The sequence below is a fragment of the Rhinopithecus roxellana genome, chromosome 12 (genome assembly GCF_007565055.1).
Source record: "Rhinopithecus roxellana isolate Shanxi Qingling chromosome 12, ASM756505v1, whole genome shotgun sequence".
In the NCBI taxonomy this organism is placed as follows: Eukaryota; Metazoa; Chordata; class Mammalia; order Primates; family Cercopithecidae; genus Rhinopithecus; species Rhinopithecus roxellana.
This window is the reverse complement of record NC_044560.1, coordinates 80,992,813-81,018,736: the sequence shown is the minus strand read 5'-3', so window position 1 is coordinate 81,018,736 and position 25,924 is coordinate 80,992,813. Positions and strand designations below refer to the sequence as shown.

General features: G+C 38.2%; 1 protein-coding gene across 1 annotated transcript in view; it reads right to left on the bottom strand.

The window, feature by feature from the left end:
* Positions 1 to 25,924, bottom strand: part of LOC104672797 (cyclin-Y-like protein 2) — an 81,023-nt gene that overhangs the window by 40,771 nt on the left and 14,328 nt on the right. Inside the window, exon 3 of the mRNA XM_010376650.2 lies at positions 23,252 to 23,330. Within this exon, the coding sequence (XP_010374952.1) occupies positions 23,252 to 23,330 (79 nt within the window). The remainder of the gene's footprint in view (positions 1 to 23,251; positions 23,331 to 25,924) is intronic.

Sequence of the window (25,924 nt, the reverse complement as noted above, 5' to 3'; positions counted from 1 at the left end):
CACACATGATTTACAATCAATTTTTACAGTTAACCCAATTAACACAGTGGTCCTGAGGTGATGTACATCTTCAGCTTACGAAGATAACAGGATTAAGAGATTAAAGACAGGCATAAGAAATTATAAAAGCATTATTTGGGAACTGATAAATGTCCATATTAAGATGAAATCTTCACAATTTATGTTGCTCTGCCGTGGCTCCAGCCAGTCCCTCCATTCGAGGTCCCTGACTTCCTGCAACAGAAGAACATTCCATGCTCTTGGATAGGAAGAATCAATATAGTGAAAATGTCCATACTGCCCAAAGTAATTTATAGACTCAATGCTATTCTCATCAAACTACCAATGAATTTCTTCACAGAATTGGAAAAAACTACTTTAAAGTTCATATGGAACCAAAAAGGAGCCCACATTGCCAAGACAATCCTAAGCAAAAAAGAACAAAGCTGGAGGCATCATGCTACCTGACTTCAAACTATACTACAAGGCTACGGTAACCAAAACAGCATGGTATTGGTACCAAAACAGATATATAGATCAATGGAACAGAACAGACGCCTCAGAAATAACACCACACATCTACAACCATCTGATCTTTGACAAACCTGACAGAAACAAGAAATGGGGAAAGGATTCCCTATTTAATAAATGGTGCTGGGAAAACTGGCTAGACATATGTAGAAAGCTGAAACTGGATCCCTTCCTTACACCTTACACAAAAGTTAATTCAAGATGGATTAAAAACTAAAATGTTAGACCTAAAACCATAAAAACCCTAGAAGAAAACCTAGGCGATACCATTCAGGACATAGGCATGGGCAAGGACTTCATAACTAAATCACCAAAAGCAATGACAACAGAAGCCAAAATTGACAAATGGGATCTAATTATACTAAAGAGCTTCTGCACAGCAAAAGAAACTACCATCAGAGTGAACAGGCAACCTACAGAATGGGAGAAAATTTTTGCAACCTACTCATCTGACAAAGGGCTAATATCCAGAATCTACAATGAGATCACTTGGACTCAGGAAGGGGAACATCACGCACTGGGGCCTATCATGGGGAGGGGGGAGGGGGGAGGAGGGAGGGATTGCATTGGGGAGTTATACATGATATAAATGATGAATTGATGGGTGCTGACGAGTTGATGGGTGCAGCACACCAACATGGCATAAGTATACATATGTAACAAACCTGCACGTTATGCACATGTACCCTAGAACTTAAAGTATAATAATAATAAAAAAAAAAAAAGAACTCAAACAAATTTACAAGAAAAAAACAACCCCATCAAAAAGTGGGCAAAGGATATGAACAGACATTTTTCAAAAGAAGACATTTATGCAGCCAACAGACACATGAAAAAATGCTCATCATCACTGGCCATCAGAGAAATGCAAATCAAAACCACAATGAGATACCATCTCACACCAGTTAGAATGGCAATCATTAAAAAGTCAGGAAACAACAGATGCTGGAGAGGATGTGGAGAAATAGGAACGTTTTTACACTACTGGTGGGAGTGTAAATTAGTTCAACCATTGTGGCAGACAATCTTTGTTGTTCTGCAGCCTCCACTGATGGCCATTCCTCAAGGATCTAGAACTAGTAATACCATTTGACCCAGCAATCCCATTACTGGGTATATACCCAAAGGATTAGAAATCATTCTACTATAAAGACATAGGCACATGTATGTTTACTGCAGCACTATTCACAATAGCAAAGATGTGGAACCAACCCAAATGTCCATCAATGAATGACTGGATTAAGAAAATGTGGCACATATAACCATGGAATACTAATGCAGCCATAAAAAAGGATGAGTTCATATTCTTTGTATGTACATGGATGAAGCTGGAAACCATTATTCTCAGCAACCTATCACAAAGTGAGAAAACCAAACACCACATGACTCACTCATAGGTGTGAAGTGACCAATGAGAACACTTGGACACAGGATGGGGAACATCACACACTGGGGCCTATTGGGGGGTGGGGGACTGGGGGACGGATAGCATTAGGAGAAATACCTAAGTAAATGATGAGTTGATGGGTGCAGCAAACCAACATGGCACATGTATGCCTATGTATCAAACCTGCACATGTGCACATGTACCCTAGAACTTAAAGTATAATAAAATAAATAAATAAATGCATTTACAATGCTGTGAGATTATGTCAAGTTTTTCTTCATGGAGCCAAACCACTTTGCATTTCCACCAGCAACATATAGACACAACTTCCTTCACAGCCACACCAAAGGATGTATTGGAAAGTTTTTGAAATTTCTCCCAATAAGAGAGAAACTGCAGCATAGTTTTCATTTGCCTTTCTCTTATGTGTTAATATGTGTTTAAAGATCATCTGCATTTTTTTGTGACTTGCCTATTGATCACTTTGTTACCTACTTCTGGATTCACTTAATTTCTTCAAGTCAGCCTATTTTAGGTGCTTCTTATTTTTCTGTTCACTGTTGACTCTCATCTGAACCACTCCATCAGCCTCCTAGCTGGTCTCCCTGCTTCCACCTTCACCTGCATCCCAGCATATTCTCACAAAGCAGCTAATCTGATCTTTTTCTTAAAGAACTAGCAGTATTCCCTGGGCTATAATCCTCCAATGGATTCTCATCACAAAGTCTGTAATCTTTGTCAGGGCTCACATTGCATACAAGGTCTTAACCCACGTGGCCTGCCTTTCACTCAGCTGCAGCCATCCTTGTGTCTTTCTGTAAGGTCTTAACCACCTGGCCTGTCTTTCAATCTGCTGCAGCCACACTTGTGTTTTTCTGTCCTTTGGTCAAACCAAGTTTGCTTCCATGTAAGGACCTCAAAAGCAGTTATTTCTCTGTGTGGAAGCTCCCCACATCCTCACAAGGTTCCCCTCACTTTTAGAACTGATCACATGTCACCTAAGGAAAGCAGCCAACATCCACCTCCTTCCCTAGTGTAAAACTGCCCTCCTCCTCAATCTATTGCTCTGTTTTACTTTCTTCTAAACATTTCACCACCTCACATTCTTGATTATTCATGTGCTATTGATTCCTAGCTCCCTCTAGAATGTAAGGTTCAGAGTTAGGATGGGGAGTCTGTCTTGTGTAGTACCATTTGCCCTGCATCTGGAACACATATGCTCATTAGATATGTTTCAGCGTACCTAAAACTAGTTAAGCTTCTCCCAGTTTTCCCACATCTTCTAAGATTTCTTCTAGTGCTGTCTCTTGATTGGTCATCTAAGACAGCATCAGAACTCTTAAAGGGGCAGCTATTCAGAACGTCCAAGAACCACAAAAGAGCTACCAAGAATCACAAAAATTTTAATGAGAATTTCTAATGTCCAGTGAAAAGTTAATGGTTAACTTCGGTTTGGCAAAGGAACATTTAATACTAAACTACCTTAACTACAAAATGACTCATCCCATTGATTCATGTTCTGAGACAAAAACGTACATCTGAATTTTATAGGGAAGTACAATGCAACAATTATCAAAGTACATTTTTTATTTGTGTCCCCAGGATCAAAAAAAATGGAACTGTGTATGATGTTACTGTAAAAGATGTCCAATCATAAATGACAGGTAAATAAGTAACGTTCCAACCAGTCCATGGTATACCAAGATTCTGTTAGAAGGCATGAGGTAGAACAGGGTGCAGGTGCACAGGCATGGAAAGATATCCTGGAGTGCTCTCTAGGTGTCAAGCACTGTTTCAGGAACTTATGTCATTACTTCACCATGTTAGGTAAAGTTAGGAAGCAGCACATCTACAGTAATCTTGTTTTTGAAGAAATGTTATATTCACATGCATAAAGATTAAGAAAGAATTAATACCGGAATCATAATGAATGTTAGCTTTGAGTATTCTGAGTATAACAAATTACTTTTCTGTATTTTCTGTATGTTTTCCATTAAACACAATGGAAAGGAGTGCTTAAAATAGCTACCAAAAAGAGGACAAGTCTGTTGCTCAGAGGCTTTTTCACTTCATATTGTCCATTCTTTCCTTCGCTCACCCCCAGGGTAGGGGAAAGAAATGGGTCACTGGAGGGCACCTTTACCCCCCAAATTACTAATGCTTCTAAAGTCAGAACATAAAAGGCTGTATGAAAAATTGGTGAGTAATAGTGAAACTGGATAATAAGATCACGGTACCTTATTTTGTGTTACGGTTACTACCTTGAGTTATATTACCTATGCTGCTAAATGAAGGTAAGGTAGTAAAAAACACTTCTGAGTTCTTAGAAACAGCTGTTTGAAATGCCTTAAATAAATCATGTTCTTCTGAAATGTTTCAGGAGAGAAGACAAAAGTAGAGCATAATTTGTGTCTATTTTTTTCTAAACAACCGAAATAATTCAATTCCTCATTATAAAAAACCAAGATGTTTCACATCTAAGTAGAAATTTCTCAGTTTCCAGGAATACCAATATAAAATTGTCTCAAATAAAGATTTTAAAAGCAACCTTTCAATGTGTCTATACTTTTATCATTTGGTGTTCAGCTGTGGTTCTATGAAAAGTTAATAGGCAAATGCTGAAATTGAGATTTCGCTTATTGTTTTATCGAATTCCACACAAATACAATTAAAAAGACAAATTGAAATAAAAATTTAATGGTCATGGTAATCAACACAAAATGAGAAATTCTGTGCTCAAACTTTTTTTTAAGAGCTATTCTGCTGTAACACTCCTTATCACCCTATGCTTAATGCCTGGTCCCTTACCTGCCTCTTGCCACCTTCTCCTGTCCTATGCACCCTCAGCTTCAATTCACAGTAACCAAGATAAATTCTTTAGAATTTATCAACTTGTTTATTTGAATGACAAACCTGGGCTATTTCACTACCTCTACTTTTATTCTTACCCATTGAAATAAATGTATAGACATGAGATAGGGCCAGGCAAGGTGACAGATTGCCTGTAGTCCCAGCAACTCAGGAGGCTGTGGTGGAAAAATATATTGAGCCCAGGTCAGCAATTTGAGGCTAGCATGGGTAACATAGTCAGACTCTCCTTTATTTAGAAAAAAAAAAAAAAAAAAAAAAAAAAAAAAAAAAAAAATTGAAGAGGTAAATGTTGTCTTTGAGTTGTGTAAAATGAAGTTTAAATGGAATAAATCATTTAAAAAATCATTTTAAAGGACAGGTCTACTTTACAGGTAAAATATAAGATGTATTCTGGAGTTTTAAAAACTTTAAAGAACTAAATTCAGCATATCTATCATTTCCATGTCATTCTGAGGACTTAAAAACCTTAGTTCTGTTTAGTAGCTGTCTTACTAGTCATTTAAGATCTTTTTGTTTCTTCATTAGCCATATAGAGAGAACATACACAGGCCTTATCTGTATTTGGAGGGGTCAAATGAGACATACGTAAAATGTGTTGTAGGCCAGGTGAGGTGGCTCATGCCTGTAATCCGGCCCTTTGGGAGGCTGAGGTGGGCGGATCACGAGGTCAAGAGATCGAGACCATCCTGGCCAACATGGTGAAACCCCATATCTACTAAAAAATGCAAAAATTAGCTAGGCATGTTGGCAAGGTGCCTGTAGTCCCAGCTACTTGGAAGGCCAAGGCAGAAGAATCGCTTGAACCCGGGAGGTGGAGGTTGCAGAGAGCTGAGATCGCACCACTGCACTCCAGCCTGGTAGCAGAGTGAGATTCCATCTCAAAAAAAAAAAAAAAAAAGGGTTGTAAATCCTAAAGAATGAAAAGAGAGAGCCTATTTTGGGCTCTCACCCAAAACTACCCATTTACTAACTCGTGTGTAAAATCACTCAGAGTCTAACCTTACACCTCCAAACAAAGCAGAAGTTGCACAAGTACTTACATGCTTTGCAGATAAAGGTATAATCAATTAATTCACATAATGTATTTATTTATTTTAAGACAATTCTGAAATATCCTGAAAAGTGAGTATAGTACATCCCAGTTACAAAGTCACATTCATGATGAGTGTTAATTATTCTACCTTTTTAAAAACTTAAGAGCCCAACCAAAGTTTATATAGAAGAGTTATAAGACATTTCCTCTAAATTAATGAAATCTCTGACATTTAAATGAAACCAATGAACCAACTGGATTTAAATATCTTTATGATACAGTGTTTTCTATTTTGGAAGACTTACTTTTTATTCAAGACATATTGTTACCCAGAATTATTTTTACCTAGATTTATCTCTTTCCAAAATTTTAGAGGCAAAATTTCAAATGTTTCCTCTCTTCTATCTCCTCCCATCCCCCTGCCTCTCCCAGCAGTTTAAAGTCTGAAGAACTCCAACTCTCTCATCTTTGAACAAGATGCTTCTGGCAGGAGGCGGAAGGAGGAACCATGGCAACAAACACTGTCGCATAGTTAAGGTCTGGCATTTTAACTTTCAATCTTTACATTACAAATTGAAGTCTAACCTTATGTTTCATCTCTTTGAAACTTTTGACCATGAACCACCTCACCTCTCTTTTAGAACAAGGAGGTAAACAAAGTCTGTTAAGTCACCAGAATAAATCTGGAGACCCATTTTGTGTTAAACTGGGAATTTTCTTTCTTTCCTTCTTGAGACAGAGTCTCGCTCTGTCACCCAGGCTAGAATCCAAAGGCACATTTCAGCTCATGGTAACTCTGCCTTCCAGGTTCAAGCGATTCTCCTGCCTCAGTCTCCCAAGTAGTTGGGATTACAGGTGCCCACCACCATGCCTGGCTAATATTTATTTATTTATTTTTAGTAGAGAGTGGTTTTCTCGTGCTGATCAGGCTGGTCTCAAACTCTGGACCTCAGGTGATCCACCTGCCTACGCCTCCCAAAGTGCTGGGATTATAGGCATGAGCCACCACACCCAGCATAAACTGGGAATTTTAAAGTAAACAGAACTTCATGGGTAAATTCCTTTGGAGGGAAAAACACTCTAATTTTTCTGCAGCCCTGGCAGTAACATTTCACATCTTTCCTAATTATTTTAAGCACACTCTTCTTTCCTTCTGTGTTCAAATTATAGTTAGAAGGAATTAGCAACTTCTATCAAGGTGACTTAAAACAACCTATTAAGAATACCATGGCAACCTCTATTTTGAGTTTAAATAAGAAATTCCAAAATATTTGGGTATGAATTGTCCTGAGTATTAGTATTATTTCTTCCATACTCTAATAAATGGAAGGAAGGGAACACATTTGGGCACTTACCTGGTTCCTTTATTTAGATACCAACTGAACAGGTAAAGAGAGAGAATGTGATAGGTACTGGAACACTGAGGTATTTGAGACATTATTTAGAAACAGGAAAGAATATACCAAAAAAAAAAAAAAAAGCCTCAAATAATGCTTATTATGCCAAAGGATAATAAATAGAGACACAAACAGGAAGAGGCACAAAATGGAGCGTCCCATGCCAGCCTGGAAGAATGAGATGAGAGAGCAAGAACATTCAGGGAGGGAGGAAAGAAACTGACTGGACCCTGTGGGTCCTTCATGCCTGGTAGCCAGCTTTCCCAGGGCTGGGCACCAGGAACAAAGATTGGCTCTGCCTTGCATTCCCACCCCTTAGGTTTTCCCCATAGGGTCCAGTCAGTTTCTTTCCTCCCTCCCTAAATGCCCAGTTCTTGCTCTCTCATCTCATTCTTCCAGGCTGGCATGGGATCCACCACTTTGTGCCTCTTCCTGTTTGTGTCTCTGTCTATTATCCTTTGGCATAATAATAATTGATTAAGTCTCTTCTACATGCCAGGCACTGTATATGTGAAACAGTCCCCACTGTCAGTGAGTTTAGGCAGAGAAGCAAACAAAGGCTTACAGAGTTCAGTTTCTGAGACCACACTTCTGGACAGTGCATGAACCTAGGATACAAACCCAGGTCTATTTGATTCCAAATTTGGTGTTGGAGTGGTTTTAATTTTATTCTGAAAACATGAGAATCTTTGAACCATCACTGGTGAGGCATCACTGTCAGAGGTGTGTGCAGTGTGGTCACTCTGAACAATAACAAGGGATTGCGGGAAACAACAGGACCAACTAACAGGCTTCATCTTAAAGAATAGTAATGTTAAAGGCAGTGGCAGTGACTAAAGCAAAGGGAAAAGTTTTGTGATCATTTGGGAGATAGAACAGGTAATGTTTCGTAATTATATGTGAAGAGGGGAGATAGAGGGAAAACAGAGCTGCTAAGGCTCTGGTGTAGGGGACTGGGGAAACAGTGGTGCCTTTCTCCTAGCAGAGAATGTAGGAAGAAAAATAGGTAAGAAAGAAAACATAGGATTTTAGTCTCAGCATCACATTAAAATGGAGCTCTCTAGTCAAGAGTTGGATATAAATCTCTGTAAGCTAAGTCCATTTGTGACATCCCAACATGTGTTTTCAAAAACAATACATATATTAAATCAAACCATTAAGAGTAATTTGGGAAATTCCCTAAAATTTGCATGCTAAAAATATCACCGTATTTTAGCGATTACTTTTATGGAGGAACTTTGAATCTGTGTTTATAGCAAATGAGGCATCTTGTATAAAATAAAGCTATTAAATGAAAACATTTATAATTGTATTGTCCTCAGAGAATAGAGAAAACAACTGAAGCCATGAACATGGAGATAATTGCCTTGAGAAGTTGTGTATAGTAAGGGGAATTGGAAAGAAAGACTTGGAGAATAGGGAGATTTACATAGTATTAAGTGAAGCTTGCAAAATCTAGGCCAAGTCAAGGGATCTGTATGTGAATCAGGAATAGCTGCTCCATTGAGTCTCATCAGAATGGAGAGGATGTCTGCTTCTCATTTCTATAACAGCAGGACTTGACACAGTGCCTGGTCAATAGGTACTGAATACATAATATCCCAATGCACAGAGTCAAATTTTGCCAGGAGGACAAGAAAGCTAAATATTGTCTATGGCAAGTTAGTGACAAGGGATGTGTGTGAGTGAGCTGGATGTCAGGCAGTGGGGAAAGTGAACTGGAGGTGAGAAAATGATGACATAAACTGAGTACTTCTCTTCCCAAATATTTCACTGAGAAGAGAGATGAGGTAGTAAAGGAGATATATGGTAAAGCAAGCCTTTTTATTCTGAGATTTTTTAGAAGGGTGGGTATAGTTCTATGTTAAAGGGTAAGAGCCAACACAAAAACCTCATTTTTGAAGTCAAGAGAGAAGAAAAAACACAAAAGAACCCTGAGAAGGCACAAGTGCATGAAATGCAGATCAAGGACAGATTAGTTTTGGACTCAGACAAAAGTAAGAAGGGAGAAAGGACCATGGACTATAGAAATAGTTCTGGTAGAGGGGAGGTTTAGGAAGAGTTCTTTTGAAGACTTCTATTTTTCTCTATTTTAATAGACTTTTCAAAAATCTACTCCGGAAAAAGAAAATTATGTACAGAGAAGTCTACACTCGTTGATACACCTATCAAGAAAAACTTGCTACACCTAATGAAAACCAAATGATGTCTTCTCTAAAAGGAAAGTAACTTGAAAAGCAATGTGAGCAAAAATCAAGGAGCTCAAGTATAAATAAGTATATAACAAAAGTAAAACACGAGTTAATTTTTCTCACGAAGAGTTAAATAGCAACAACTTTGGAGGAAGAGTAAAAAATAATTAAGAAAATTATACGCATTTGCAAAAAAATGTATTTACAAACCCTATAACCACAAAAGTGGCCATGAAAAGGACCCAGAGGAGTTGTTATCATAGGAAGAAAAGGATCACTTCAAAAAACAGGGAAGGAGTGATGATTAATATTTAATTTAATTCTGTTGAAAAATTTAAATAAAATTTGAGGATAAGTATAGGTGATATGTTGAAATGCGGGAGGCCACAGTGGAAGGATAAGAATTCAAGAAAGTTCAGCTTCAGTAACTAATGTCTAGTGAAATCCTCAGGATCCAGTGGCTACATTCTGTGTTAAGAATAATATTGTCTGAAGTCCTAGAATTTTAAACTTGCTAAGCAGGAACATATTGGAAAGCATTGTTATGAAAATAGCTTTCAAAACATTTTAATGGAAACGAATATTGATGTACATTTTTAAAAATCTTACCTTTCTATAACATTGGCAAGGCTGAGGCAGTAAAGAGAAAAATAATAGAGTGATGTGATTTGAAATAATCAGGAGTTTGATTATGTGAAATAAGCTGAGACCTTGTTTACTCATGATTCCAGAGTCAACTAATTAATTTATTCATTCATTCAATACTCATTTGATACCTGAGCCCTTAGCACATGCCATACACTTTGTGTGAGTGCTGGGGATATTGCTTTGACCAACATAAACAAGATTCTTATTGTTCTGAAACTTATCTTCTAGTAAAGGAGTTAACAGACTGTGTTGCCATCACTGCTGCCTGCATTACCTAGGAGGACTACTGATGTTCAGCTATTCTATTTTCATTCCAGATTGCTTGGTAGATGAAGAGAAGAAGGCAGAAGGATTTTAGAAGGTACTCATAGCACAGTGCTTACAAATCACTGGCTTAAAGCTTAGTCGAATAGCCGTAACAAGCTGCAGGGAAGCTCAGAAAACATAATCACATAGCTAGGGTGATAAATGCAGAAGAAACAGTTGGCTATGAAAAGGAAACTAGCATGCTATGCCACAATCTCTAAGGGAAGATTAGGGAAGTTTCAGCCTAAAGCAAGAATAATCACAATAAAATTGTATAATCTTTTGCAAGTACATATGAAAAACATACAAAGAGTTTGTCATAATCTTTTCTTAAGCTAAGAGAACAGAAAAAGTGGAAAGAAGATTAAACTATAGAATGAAGTGTTGGTTTAGAGGCAAGAAAGATTTTATGGCAGTCAAAAGATTAGTGTTATATTGTTGTGGGATTTAGGAGGACAAGAGAGACCTCGGGTTAAAATAGGAGAATCTTTTATTGACTGCATTCAGGCCCAGCAGACTCACATCCAAAGACTGGGCCCAAAACAAAGACAGCACTTGACTTTTATACACGCTTTACAAGCAAGCTTACAGTGGTGTGAAAGCAGGATACAGAGGCAGGACAAAGACAGTTAATCAAATTGTAACAAGTTCATAACTCAGGATTGCACATAACCATTGCTATGTAACCCAGATGTTTGTTATCTAGATTTGCCTAGGCTTATCCCATAACCTTCACTATGGTGCCTAGACAGCTGTAGTTCAGGCCTGCTCAGGCTTCTCATGACCTTCGCTGTATTTTTTAGATAAAACAGAATACTTGACGTTACTAATTCAGAGAACAAGAATCTATAAACTCATACCCTAAAACAAAGGAAAATTTGTTTTTCTTCTGCCTACGTTGAGGGAGTGCTGGGAGAGTCTCCAGAGTACATTAGATAATATTAGATAATATTACCCAGGAAAAGACTTTTCCTGGGTCTGGGCTGTGCCTGGTGCTGCCTCTGGGGCAAGTCAGCCTATTACAGGAAAGCTTATTTCTCTTTCTTTTTAATTTTATTTTTCTTTAATTTCCCACCTCAGTATGGTATATTATGTGTATGTTGTAATTGGATTTATCTTGGATATAATAACTTGACTTTTTAAAAAGTCATTTTTGATGGGAAATTTCCCAGGTATTCTATAAAGTACTGTCCCATCAGACATTAATAATAATCTTCCATATTCTTGAGATATTTTAATGGCTTCTTCTAAAATCTTCCATTTTTTAGTTTAGATTAACCTGGGAATGATGTTTGGGTATTGTCTCATCCAAACTGCTGCTACCCATCCCCATCATAAGTCAGAGATGTCTTGGTTATTTTGTGCTCTAGCAATTAACTCATCTTGAACCCTGGAGTTATTTGCTATTCCAATCATTTGTGCTAATTCACTTCTCATACACATAGTGGATTTACCATTGTTAACCCATAAACCATATAGAACTTATACATCTGATTTGACTCCGTGTGCTAAAGTTTTACATATACTCTGTAACTCTTGCCTAGTATAAAACTTATTTTCAGTAGAGATAATATTTCTGCACTCACATCCCTATGTAATTTTTTACTCTTACTACTACTGGTCAGGCTTTCCAGGGATTATCATAACCTCCTGGGTTCTCTGGATGAGGGACATATTCTTCAGGATAACTTTGTAATAAATCTTTTATCTATCTAAAGCAATAGTACCTAAAGTCTTGATAACAAGGTTAGTACTTGATTTTTCTTAGCTCTGTGAGCTAATGTGACCAATGCCTGAGGTTGGGTCATAAGGCCAACAATCAGCCTGGTCTTTGCCAGAACGTTTTTTCTAATACATTTCTCTACTGATTTCCAGGAGTCACTGCATGTCAATATATGAGTTCTGGCATCGCAATTTGTTTAAATGTTTTGTGACTGACTAGCAACATAGTAACTTAATATAATTTTAAAATACAATTTGCAAGTAAAATGCTGATATGGTTTGATTGTGTACCCATCCAAATCTCATCTTGAATTCTCACATGTCATTGGAGGGAGTCGGTGGGAGCTAATCGAATCATGGGGACAGGTCTTTCCTTTTCTGCTCTCGTGATAGCGAATAAGTCTCACGATATCTGATGCTTTTAAAAAGGGGAATTTCCCTGTACAAGTTCTCTTTTCTTGTCTGCTGTCATGTGAGATGTGCCTTTCATCTTCTGCCATGATTGTGAGGTCTCTCCAGCCACATGGAACTGTAAGTCCAATGAGCCTCTTTCTTTATGTAAGTTGCCCAGTCTATATAATCACTGTTTTCAGATTCTAAAAGTAATTTTGGGTAGTTCCACTAAATCAAGGCAAATGAACACTTGAATTCAGTTCTATTCCTACCCAAATTCCATGAAAATAACTAAATATAAACAATTGAATAAGAAACACAAAAACTGAGCATAAAATACTAAAAGGAATTAAAAAATAAAAAAGGAATGAAAAAAGCAAACAGATGATGGCTTCAAAGTTATAGAAATTGGAAAATGGATGGTCTAATTGTTGCTGACATAAAACAGAAAAAGTTGAAATCCAGCTCTCAGACTTGAGGGACTCCCATAAAAGAAAGCTACCTAATGCCTTGGGATAGAGTGAAGAGAGCCACCGTAACAACAACAACAAAATAAAGTAGGCAATACAGAGTAGCAATGGCAAAGCTTAAATATTATTAGCATAAGTAAGTCTGAGAATGCTTAGTGTATACATTGTCTAATCATCCCACAGCATTCTGATTGCTCATGTAACTCAACACGGTGAGCTAATCTCATTAAGCCTAATCCTAAGCAAAGCCAGAAAGTCACTGATGCTGTTTTTGGACTGAGAGTTCTTAAGCTGTCATTCTTAGTTGAGGGTGGCTAGATATTTCAGATAGCCATGAAAATTAAGTGCTTCTTAAAGCAAACAAAGAAATGTCTCAGAGAACAAGAGAAGAGAATAGGAGAAGAACAAGAAAAAGAACAAGCAGAGGAGAAGAACAAGAAACACAGAGAACAAGAAGAGAACATCACTATATAGTATAAGGATGCCTGTTTAAAGATTTTGTTCAGTAGCTGCTTAAGTCCTTCTTGGACCTGTAAAGACTATCATGTGTGTTTAACTTCTCAATGATCTGACCACACTCTTCCAACCACTGAGCTCCATTTTTCAACGTAGTGCTGGCTTCTTAATAGCCTTGCAGCCACTCCTCATAATCATCCTTAGAGAGAACAGCGTAAGCCACAGAGTGCACAAGCCAGCAAATCAGCCACTGGTGAATGGAAGCAAGCAGAATGTTTTACCTCACAGGGGACATCACACATGCTCAAAAGTTAAAGAAACCACTGCTTTTTAAGGACACTTTAATTCAACATTTACACAGTTCCAAAGGGATATTTAAAAACAGTTCTCCTATTTTTTAACTAAACCACTTCTACTGTAAGATGGAGAGTGCACAGGAAGTTGCATAAGTTAATTCCCCACAGCAGAGAGATACAGGAGCTGTGCATTATCCATGTGTACATGTATGGTAAGCAGGTATTAATACGAGGAAGCAGGAAGTATGTTTCAACATAGCAACATAACGTCCAATGTGCCTTGAGCTCAGGAGTTTGAGATCAGCATGGACAACATAGGGAGACTTCATCTTTACAAAATAAATATAAAAGAAAATATATATTTTCTTTTATATTTGTCTTGGTGGCATGTACCTGTGATCTTAGCTGCTTGGGAGATTAAGGTGGGACAACTGCTTGAGCCCAGAGGTTTGAGGCTACGGTGAGCCATAATCACATCACTGTACTCCAGCCTGGATGACATTATGAGACCTTGTTTGGAAAAAAACGCCTAATGTGCTGTCCCATGAAAGATCCAGCCTTTCAAGCAGCTACACCCATGTATGTGCATGTATTCACAAGTGCATGCATCGTGTATTCAGCAGAACACACTGAGGCAAGAAAGCAGCCAGCATCTGAGCATATCTCCAGCTATCATCACTGGCAGGAAAACCTGACATCAGCGTCGTTTAAAGTCTTTCAGATAACTCCTTTCCTGCTCACAATGGGTTCCATGAATTATTTGTTCAAGTCATAGATCAACCAATGTCAAAAGGATAAGACAGGAATAAGAAAACAGTTTTCTTATGACAGTTATGACATTGTTTGAGTTTTCTAAGAAAGAGACCAGTAACCAAAGTTGATTCTACATGTGATGCCTCCTCTTTCTGCACTACTGGTGATGAGTTACAGAGGGCTATACAGGAAATTGACGTTTGATTTGGCTACACATCTAGTCCCTGCCATGGGCACAGGAGGAGTAGGTGGGAGGGGAAAGGGGCAGGCAGTAGAAGAATATGCTCCTGTGAAGCCAGCCAACATACCAGAAAGTATAACTCCAATGGTCAAAAATAGCATTTTCACATTTCATTTACCTTTTGTGGCAAAATATCCAGATGGCATAATGTTTCCCCCATGTATTTTAATACTTTTTAAAGTGTCTCACAAAATACACTATCCTATAAAAATATGGAAACATTGTGCCTGGAAAACCTTTCAATAAACCTTGTAGCCAGTGTGCTTAGCATGGCTTTGTATTATTGTTTTTCCAGTGTCCATGAGAATACTCAGTGGTCAAATAGGAGTACAGACTTCGGTTGGGCTCAGGCATGAGCCTTGGAAAACCAATTGGGTATAGATGTGTCCAAACAAGACTAAAATCTGTTCTGTACATAAAAGTCAAACAAAAACAACACTGGGGAGAACCAAAGTTGCCAGGAGAGTCATCAGAGAAACATCAGTGCCTACATGCACCCAAATCTGTAAAACTCATATCCCAACATTTACATTTTTGTGCAGAAGTGGAAAAGGTAAAATGCGCATTCTAAATTGCTCAAGTACAACTTTGCTTCCTGATACTGAAGAAGCTCCTAATCAGGTAAGACACAACCCAGTAGGCAGCCAACCCATTTCTGCCCAGAAACACGTGGGTGTACACAGTTCATTGCCCTGTGACTATTTCCATCATGACAAACAGGGCTAGGGTACTGGATTCCACAGATAATCTAATATGCTATAAAAACTAGAGGAGCCTAGCTTGAATTTTGGAAAAAAACAAATCCTGTAAAAATAAAATAACCCTATACAAATAGAATATGCCTCTGTGGTGTTTTCGTATGTACACTGTTCTATATTTACAGCCTTCATCTCTCCATTGCCTCACATTTATACCTTTTGTACTTTCTGTAGTACTTAGAATTCGATGTCAAATCAACAAAAAGTTTAAGAAACAGATCACGTGAGAACAAAACCTAGATGAAATTAATTTAAGTAGCTATTACTAAAAAATAATTATTTCTTGTGTAAAATATAATGTTAAATAAAAAGCTTAAGAAACAGATAATGTGAGAACAAAACTTAGATGAAATTAATTTAAGTAGCTATTACTAAAAACAGAATTATTTCATGGGTAAAATATAATGCCCCGAGAATCCCCATGTATTCCTCATTTTTAAAAGCCGCTAGTCATACTGTACTCAAATGAAACCACTGTTCTTCCCACAATTGGTAAAGATTACTAAGATTTTCAACTAATCAGTAATCCTAGAATAGCTTTATATTTTTGACAGTCAAATAAAATAAGCTTAATAATTATTTTCCTCAATACATAAGATCACGATTTAACAAATAAGATTCACAAATAAGATTCACAAATTCCTTAGGGAATACATAAAATACAAAAAAAAAAAAAAAATAAGATTCACAAATTCCTTAGAGAATACATTTAGATTTGGGTACCAGGGAGCAGACAGGACAAAAAGCTTGACGAAAAGGAGCAGCAATAATGCAGTCACAGTTGGACACTGCCCTCGTACCCACAACACAGCTCTTGGTGATGAACAAAAAATAAACCACAACAATTGAGAAGAATAGCTGCTAGAGAACATATATCTATATATTAGAGCACTTAAAGAAGATCATCACAAGCCAACCAAAATTCTTTATCTTCCCAAAGTCACAACACAATGCTGGTAAAACTGGAATCAGAATTCATACTCTAAGGACTTTGCCTGACACATTGAGTTGCTGTCTCTGAAACAACTATTGGCTGAAACTGACCATGTGTGCCACTCTGCCTTGAACCACCATTATCATCCATGGGTTTTTACTCCTAAGTCAACTTGACAACCTACCTGAAAGAGCCTTTCAGCTTCGGGCAAACAATAAGAAAATTATGAGGACCGCAGTTAGGAAAAGCAGCTGATTGACAAAGTGGTTGCCAAGAACTCTCTGCTATACATGACACTGCACCAATACTTACAGCCCCTTTACAGTAGAGTTAAAGTTGCACTGAAAGACTTTGAACAATTACATCCTTTCTCTGTCACTGGGAGAGTAAAAAATGAAAGGCCACCATTGCTCTGTTGATAGAATGTGTGTCCTACAGCTAAACATCAATAAAAACAAAAGGTGGCCTGACACTCCTAAAAACGGTCAAGTTTTATCTTTCCCTACCTTTTTCCTCAAAGTTGAACATAACTGTGTATATCCTAGTCTTTTCATTTACATCTAATGGACAGAAACCTATTTATTCCCCTGCCATAAAAATATACTAGCAAAGCTATTTGCAGTAGGAAAAAAAGGAAAAGAGAATTCTGTCACTGGCTGTGTATGTGATTGACTTCCGGCTCTACTCTCTAAAAGTATTCTTTACTTTTTTAGCTCAGAATTATCAAGTAACTTGATCTTTAGGTAGCAAACTGGAAGATTCAGTATAGATCCACTTGACTCAAAAGCTCCTCATTGTTTCATCTTTAAACTGGAGTAGGAAAAATTACAAACCTCTAGAACATTCCCAATTCAGCACCAATAAACTCTTCCTCTATCCTTTCCTCACCAAAGCATCTACAGTTCCTCACATATCTTTCATCATGGTCCATCCTCACCCACCAAGGCTTTGGTTAGTACCAATCACCCATAAATTCTTCTTACTGCTCTCCACCCACTTGTGCGGCCTCCTCTCATCTCCCACTCATCCTTCCATGCACAACCTCCAGACTTCAAGTGCACACAAGCCTCGCCATTCTCCTTTTCTATACATTCCAATCCATGCCTATGTCAACATGTTATCCTTCTGAGATATGCCTCAACTACAGCAGGCCCTGGACCACCCATTTCTGTGGCTCCTCAGTTTGGTGCTTCCAAATCAACTTTAAATACCTAAGAGTGGGGATAGTCTTTCCTCAGCTCTGGATAAATTGCTGCATTCTCTCTCAACTATCTAGTGGTTGTGTGCACTTACCAAAGATATCAAATCCATGTCTTAGTTTCTCAATATGTAAAGCAATTGCTTGAAAAGAGCGTTATCAAAATTAAGAGAGGCTAGGCATAGTGGCTCACATCTATAATCCCAGTACTTTGGGAAGCTGAGGTGGGTGGATCACCTCAGGCCAGGAGCTCGAGACCAACATGACCAACATGGTGAAACCCCATCTGTACTAAAAACACAAAATTAGCTGGGCATGGCGGTGCGTAGCTGTAATCCCAGCTACTTGGGAACCTGAGGCAGGAGAATCGCTTGAACCCAAGAGGCAGAGGTTGCAGTGAGCCAAGATCACGCCACTGCACTCTAGTCTGGGCAACAAGAGCGAAACTCCATATCAAAAACCAAAAAACAACAACAAAAATCAAATCCATGTCTTAGTTTCTCAATAGGTAAAGCAACTGCTTGAAAAGAGTGTTATCAAGATTAAGTGAGGCTGGGCGCAGTGGCTCATGCCTGTAGTCCCAGCACTTCGGGAGGCCAAAGCAGGTGGATCACTTGAGGTCAGAAGTTCAAGACCAGCCTCGCCAACATGGTGAAACCCCATATCTACTAAAAACACAAAAAGTAGGTGGGCATGGTGGCAGAAGCCTGTAATCCCAGCGACTCAGAAGGCAGAGGCAGGAGAATCACTTGAACGTGGGATGAGGAGGTTGTAGTGAGCCGAGATGACACCACTGCACTCAAGCCTGGGTGACAGAGTGAGTCTCCATCTCAAAAAAAAAAGAAAAAAAAAGATTAAGTGGCATCAGGTAAAAGATTAACTAAAAAGAGATGAGACCACAACTATAACCACAAATGACCTGTTCTTTCTTATTCTCCCATATAATTTAAAATTTATCGGCCAGATGAGGTATTACATCATGCCTGTAATCCCAGCACTTTGGGAGGCTGAGGCGGGCAGATTACCTGAGATCAGGAGTTTGAAACCAGCCTGGTAACATGGTGAAACCTTGTTTCTACTAAAAATACAAAAAATTAGCTGGACGTGGTGGCGCACATCTGTAATCCCAGCTACTTGGGAGGCTAAGGCTGGAGAATTGCTTGAACCCAGGAGGTGGAGGTTGCATTGAGCCAAGATCATGCCATTGCACTCCAGCTTGGGCAACAAGAGCAAAACTCCATCTCAAATAATAATAATAATAATAATAATAATAATAATAATAATATTCACATCTTAATCCATATTCACCCAATTTTATCTAACTCCCTTTTCTCCTTCTTGCTTGTCCATTAACCGCTGGTCCTAGTTAATGCAACTAGAGAGTAATGGACAGTCTCCAACAAGAGATGGGGCATAAAAAATTCTGGAGAGCTGCCTAACACGTCCCTCACCTCCATACCCAGAACACCATCACCACCCAATCCATGAGCTATCACAGTCATCAACTATCCCCAATCTCTCTCATTAAATATGTAACACCAAGGGTTGTTGTCTAACCAAAGTTCACACTTGCAAACCTTAAGGCTAGATCTGAAAGGTATTTCCTACAAGCAAATGCAGTACTGACCTTTATCCAATAGCTTATAAAGCAGACAGAGCAAACAATTCATGAATCATTTAATAAAGGTTACAAAAAAACTACCCTAACTTTAATAACAGGAAAAGATGCGATTCAGATAGCAACAGAACCCTGTTTTAGCATTAACCATTCAAGGTTAAAGAGGCAAAAAAAAAAAAAAAAAAAATTAAGATGCGTTTTCTCATAACAAAGTGTAAATATCCTAGTGGAATAAAATAATTTAAAAAATATGTATGGGTCTTAATTTTCAAAACTGCTCTGGGGGAAAATGCTTACACACATGTGCAGGAGAGCTGTCCTACATGGACCAACCCTCTAATGAGACGAATTTATCTCATCTGTCATCATTTGTCACTTTTTCAGATCTCCAGAGGCATGCTCAGATGCAGCTAGGAGAAAGACCTCATAGGACGTGGGAAATGCCAATGAAAATAATGCCCTCATCACACATATAAACTATTCAGACTCGTCTGCAGCTGCTGATGCAAGAACATCAAACTCTAGAAGTATAAAGAAAAGGAGCAGATGAAACTTCTGTTAAATAAAACAAAGAAAATAACTTACTTCATTTTCTTTAAAAAAAAGTCTCAAATTCCAAGGAGAAGAAGATTTGGAGAGATGTTTGCTGTATTTAACGCTTAAGTACTATATTGAGTCATGCCATACAATCATACAAACGAACTGAGATAAAGCTTTTAAAAAGATACATTTAAAAACTTTCATACACTTAAACTTTCAAAAACTCCTTCATACACTTAAAACATATTTTATTTTAAGTGTATAAAAGAGATACAGGCCTAGAAAATTCCAGGACTTTAAGGATTCCTAATGTCTGTTCCTGTACCATCTAAAGGAAAAAAATAAATAGACTCTTAGCTATTAAAAGTGTAAAGTATTAAAATCTCAAAGCAATTTTCTCCCACTCATAAACCCACTTTTTCTCTCTGTCTCTCTCTGCCCCCATCTCTTCTGCTTTCTCTCCCCTTCCCAACCTCTAGCCTCTTGCAACATGTACTATTTTCTGACAAGTCTTCTAGGGTCATAGCTTGCTCTTCTGGTAAAATCTTCTCATTTTTCTTCACTGATATGGCTGTCCTAACAATTGGCTGGTGTAGCTACCTCCAAGAAATGAAGATGAAGAACACAAAGCTGCATGGGTCCATCAGAAACCTTAGGGCTAGTTATGCTTCTGAATTCAGAATTTTCCAATTTTATAAAGGTATATGCACATTCTAGACCATTTATCATAATGTACCAAGCAGGGTCTGGGGTAAGACTGTTTGCTATAACGTATCCACTTTCTGCAGCAAAATGTATGAATATCACATGTAATGAGATTCGTAAAGATTATAATAGCCTCATGTCAGTTCTGATTAGGTTTTGCTGCCGAATGACTATTCCCCAAACTTAGGACAAAACTTTTGGAATTCAAAGGCTTTTGGATCTTGGTGCAAATAAGAGATGATAACCTGGTTTTAGGGCAGTTATTCAAATGCTATTCTTCTTTGGGTTCTTTCAAGTTAGACAGTCAAGAATCACAATTTATTTCCATCTATAAAATCCCAGATGGTGGGATCCAAATGTTTTTGTTTTTGTTTTTAGACATGGTCTTACTCTGTTACCCAGGCTGGAGTGCAGTGGTGCAATCACATCTCATAGCAGCCTCAACCACCTGGGCTCAAGTGATCCTCTCAGGTAGCTGGCACTACATGTGTGCACCACTACACCCAGCTATTTTAAAATTGTTTTCTGAGAGATGGGGTCTCACTGCATTGCCCAGGCTGGTCTTGAACTCCTGGGTTCCAGTGATCCTACTGTCTCTCAATTTCTGGCATTACAGGAGTGAGCCACCATACTTGGCCTGCTTTCAAACTTTTTAATCTAATCTAGTATTTCCCTAACACATCACAGTAGAAAGAATGTAGCCTTCGGAGCCCAGTAGAGGTGAATTTAAATTCAGTTTCTTCCACTAAGTGTTTGACTTACTGATGAATAGTGATAGCACTCACCTCTTGGGGTGAGAGAAATAATCAGTGAAGTAATGTGTTTGAATGACCAAGTACATGACTGAATAATCATCTCCACAACTCTTTACTCCTCACTGTATCCTAAATACAACTAATAATCTACTTCATCCAGCCTTCACCCATCTTTATTCACCTCTTTCTGGATCCACCAGTTCCCTTTCTCCTCAGCCTGTCCCATCTTCTCTCAGATCTTGGTTCATAAAGGTACTCAGTGCTACTATCCACTGTCTAGCGGCAGGGCTTCCACTCCCAGGAGCCACATCTCTCGGTACCATGGCTATGTCAACCACCTCCTCGTGCATCCACGGACTCAGCTCTTATGATGACCAGCAAGGTCATCATAATACCTGGTAAATACCTGATATCTAATCTGACAATTTGTGGTTCCACGACACCCCAGTATTAATGGTTTAATAGGATTATATTTATTATGATTATTTACAAGTCCTAATGAATAGGGTATTTTTTTTTTTTTTTTCGAGACGGAGTCTCGCTCTGTCGCCCAGGCTGCAGTGCAGTGGCCGGATCTCAGCTCACTGCAAGCTCCGCCTCCCGGGTTTACGCCATTCTCCTGCCTCAGCCTCCCGAGTAGCTGGGACTACAGGCGCCTGCCACCTCGCCTGGCTAGTTTTTTGTATTTTTTTAGTAGAGACGGGGTTTCACCGTGTTAGCCAGGATGGTCTCGATCTCCTGACCTCTTGATCCGCCCGTCTCGGCCTCCCAAAGTGCTGGGATTACAGGCTTGAGCCACCGCGCCCAGACTTTTGTTTTTTTTCACTCCCAGAAATATGACCTAAAAACTTCAATGAAATAACAAAGTGGTACAATCTGGCATCTAACACCAAGAGGACGGTATCAACAGGCTCTCGAGAAGCTCATCTTTCTTTGGCATGTGAGTGTGGCAGAAGCCGCTATTCTTGTCTGTCTTTCCCACCACCCCTAACCTCCATTTTTTCAAAGCAGATAAATGTTGCAGCACCCATACAATTGAAAGTTCTCCAGTTAAGGTTAGAAGCCTCAAATGGAAGAGGGAAAGGGCTCATTTTTAAAAAGCTTCTGTAAAGGAAATATTATACTCAATCAGCACTTTGTTTTATTATTTTTGCACACTTCCCTAAGCTAAATTCCCTCTGTTGGTTAAAATAAAAATAAACACAATCTGATCTTTGTACTCCATAAGAAAAGAAACTGCAGATGCTAAGAAATAAGCACTTTGTACAAGGCCTGATATTTCACAGGTTTTGCACAGAAGCAAAGGCAAAAGCGGACTACAGTACTAAACAGTCAGAAACAATATCACTCTATTATAGCTCTTGGAAGTGAACTTCGAATGCATCATAGCCCTTCTAACTGGTCATCATGACAAACTTCCCTGCCCTGCTTATCCTCATCATTTTACCCTGTTGCCCATCTCAAGGGTCCCTATTTGATCTTATTCTTAATATAATCTTTTTTCTATCACTAAGTTTCTTCCTCTGGACCATAGGGAGCAAAACTAAAAAAAATAAAATCAGAAAATACATGACCTCCCTTTACTTTAGTGAAGAAAAACCCTCCTATATAGATTAGAGATATTAAGCTTTGACCTCTTCTCTCTCAGCCAGCCAGCCAGAAGCCAAGGACTGTGAGGCTTCACTGTGTAAGAAATCTTAGGTGCTGAGGCTATAAGAGACATAGAATATGCCCTTATGTGCAACACAAAATTAATTCTCCAACTATTGTAGAATGAAAACTAGACTTTTGAAGTTCTTTGCTACTAATATTTTCACACCAATATAAAAAGATGTGTGGGGAAGCATCTTAAAGAATGAACAAGTATTGTAATGCAAATAACACTAATAATATAATTACATTAACAACTTTTCAACAGTTCTGTTTTTTCACAGATAGAAAAATAAACATTTAGCTATCATTCTTGCAATACAATACACATGGTATGTCCAATACACAATCGTCAAGAAAGTAGCTGTTCTAAAATGTGCACAAGTTTGCCACTTACTGCTTCCATGATGACTGAGTATGGTGTTCTCACTGCACAAAGCCCAGCTTTTTAGCACCTTCCACCAAAGCAGCTTCATCTGTCAATAAAGAGTTGGTGAAACATTGACCATCACTCATAATGGTAAAATTCTGTTTGGTGTCATTTTTCAAATTAGCAAAACTCACTCTAGTTAAAGAGGCCTAGTGTGGAGGCTGGGTCCCTGCAAGTCTAGATCTCCCTCTGCTGTTGTGGTTCAGAGTCCTTTCCAATGGTCCCACCATGTCCTGGTTTCAACCAGCTCTCCCAGGTACTCTTCTGTTCTTTATCTGTTCTTTAAAAGATGTTTTGGTGCATCAGCCACTTCACTCCAGAAGCCCACTATTCCCCAAGTCTTGGAACTCAGCTCCTGGGCCCCAGCGAAAGTGGTGGGGAGAACAAAGAGAAGCCATCAGCCTCTAGTGCCTCTGGAGTCCTGCCTTGCCCACGTGCTTCCTCCTCACTTTCATAAGACCCAACTGGAACCTGTGTTCCACCTCCCTCGTTGATGTATTCCCAGACCTGCAGGTAGAAGACATGCCCAACTTCCTGACTTTTCTAAATGAATATCCAATTGTAACCAACCTCTTACTAGTTCTAAGTTACTGTTGACTATTCTGGGTTTCCGTGGTGGACAATTATATCATCCAAAAATGACAAGTTTTCCATTTTCTTTCCTATATACGTGCTTGTTCAGTTCTCCCTGTCTGCACGGGCTAGCACTTCAAGAATGATGTTTAAAAAGAGAGGTGATAACAGGTTTCCTTTTCCTGAGGTTATTTTAATGCCAATGTATTTTATGTGTCTCTTTTAATTAACAACTGGGTTTAAATTTGAAGTAGATTGGTAGATTTTTATTAAGGAAGCAGCTCTGCGCTTGCTATTTCTCATGGAATTTTCCTCATCTTTGTTAGTCATAAATGAATGCTGACTTCCACAAATTTATTTTTAGTTTCTTCTCTGACCTGTTTGACTTGAGAGGAATTTTATGGAAGCAAATCCCAACTGTTCACATGGCTACTTCTTGGCCTACAAGAAAAGAAATTGCACATTATATTATAGTTCATTGAAGCCAAATAGGTGAGCTTAGAAAATTCCCTAAGGTCAACACTACAAAAATGGTAAATTTTATACAAAACACTTTGAGAATTGAGCTTCAAGGTTACCTTCCTCTGCATCTTATAACTATTCAGTCCTAAAAATATTCTTGTACCATAGTGAAAAAAATAATAGAGTCCTTGCCCTTACAGCAAATAAACAAAATAGTGAAATATTTTCTGAATTATAAAGAAGAGTGGCACCCACATTCAAATTGAGTTTCTACTCTCAGTGGTAAGCCAAATAAAATTCAAAAACAAAAAAATTCCCAGGACCAACTTAATCTACTTTTCCTTCCCTACCTAACTTGGCCTTCTATAATAAATTAAGGAGAAGAGGCAAATTTAATCTGAAGCCTATGGATGCATGTACACATGTATATGTATACATGTACGTACATATGATATATGTGTGTGTGTGTGTGTATATATATATATATATATATATATATATATATCTTCTTAGAAGTTACAGGCTTTTATTGTGTATATACATGCCATATTTATCATCTTAACTATTTGTAAGTGTACAATCCAGTGACATTAAATGCAATTACAATGCTATGTACCTATCACCACTACCTATGCCCCAAACTTTTTCATCTTTCCCAACAGAAATTCTGTACTCACCAAACAACTCTCGCTTCTACCTCCAGTAAAGTCTATTCTGTTTTTACCTCTCTAAATTTGCCCATTCTAGGTACCCCATATAAATAGAATCGTACATTTTATTTTCTTCAGTAAACAGCTTTTAATATGCACAAATGCTGTGTCTAGAAATGAATATTTTCTATTCGATATATTTAGAAAATTATACCTGTTAAAAATAGTTTTGCATGCCAAATTGCAGCTACAAAGTATCTAAATAATATACATTATATAAATGATTTCTTCTTGAAGATTCATGCTCAAAAAACCGAGGAAAAATAATTCAAAAGAAAGTTATATATTATTGCTTGATGAATCTTTGGAAATCTTTCCCACACAGGGGAAGTCACCGGATAGGAATGGAATCAAGGGATCACATGAACTGTCCTCTGAAATTTGCTATAGGTTGATTCTCTAAGAGTTAAATTACATCTTGTCTATCAGTCCACACAAAGCTTAAAACAGCCTTAAAGGACCCAGAAAACCGGAAATGATGATAAAGGATAAAAGAAAATTCTGTAGCAGATGCAAATATCCTCTTGTGAGGAAAGTAAGCATTTTCTTGGGTAAAATGCTTTAATTTTAGCTGATGGTCCCATGACAATTTAAATGAGAATGTGGGGCCATCCATAGCCTAAAATCCTCAAATGCTCCTTCTCTCTCCCCAAATATATTTTAGCAAAATGAGCAAGTGATCTAACTGGCTCTGTATTTAAACTACTTAAAAACATACGTTGGATACATTTAATCCAATCCCCTATCTTTGCAAAAAAAAAAAAAATTGAGGCTTCTGGTGTTAATTATGTATAGCAGAGCTGGATGCATGCAATTTGCCACAACATGGATGCAGTCGGAGGCCTTTTCCCCGAAGCAAATTAACAGAGAAAAAGAAAAACAAATACCACATGTG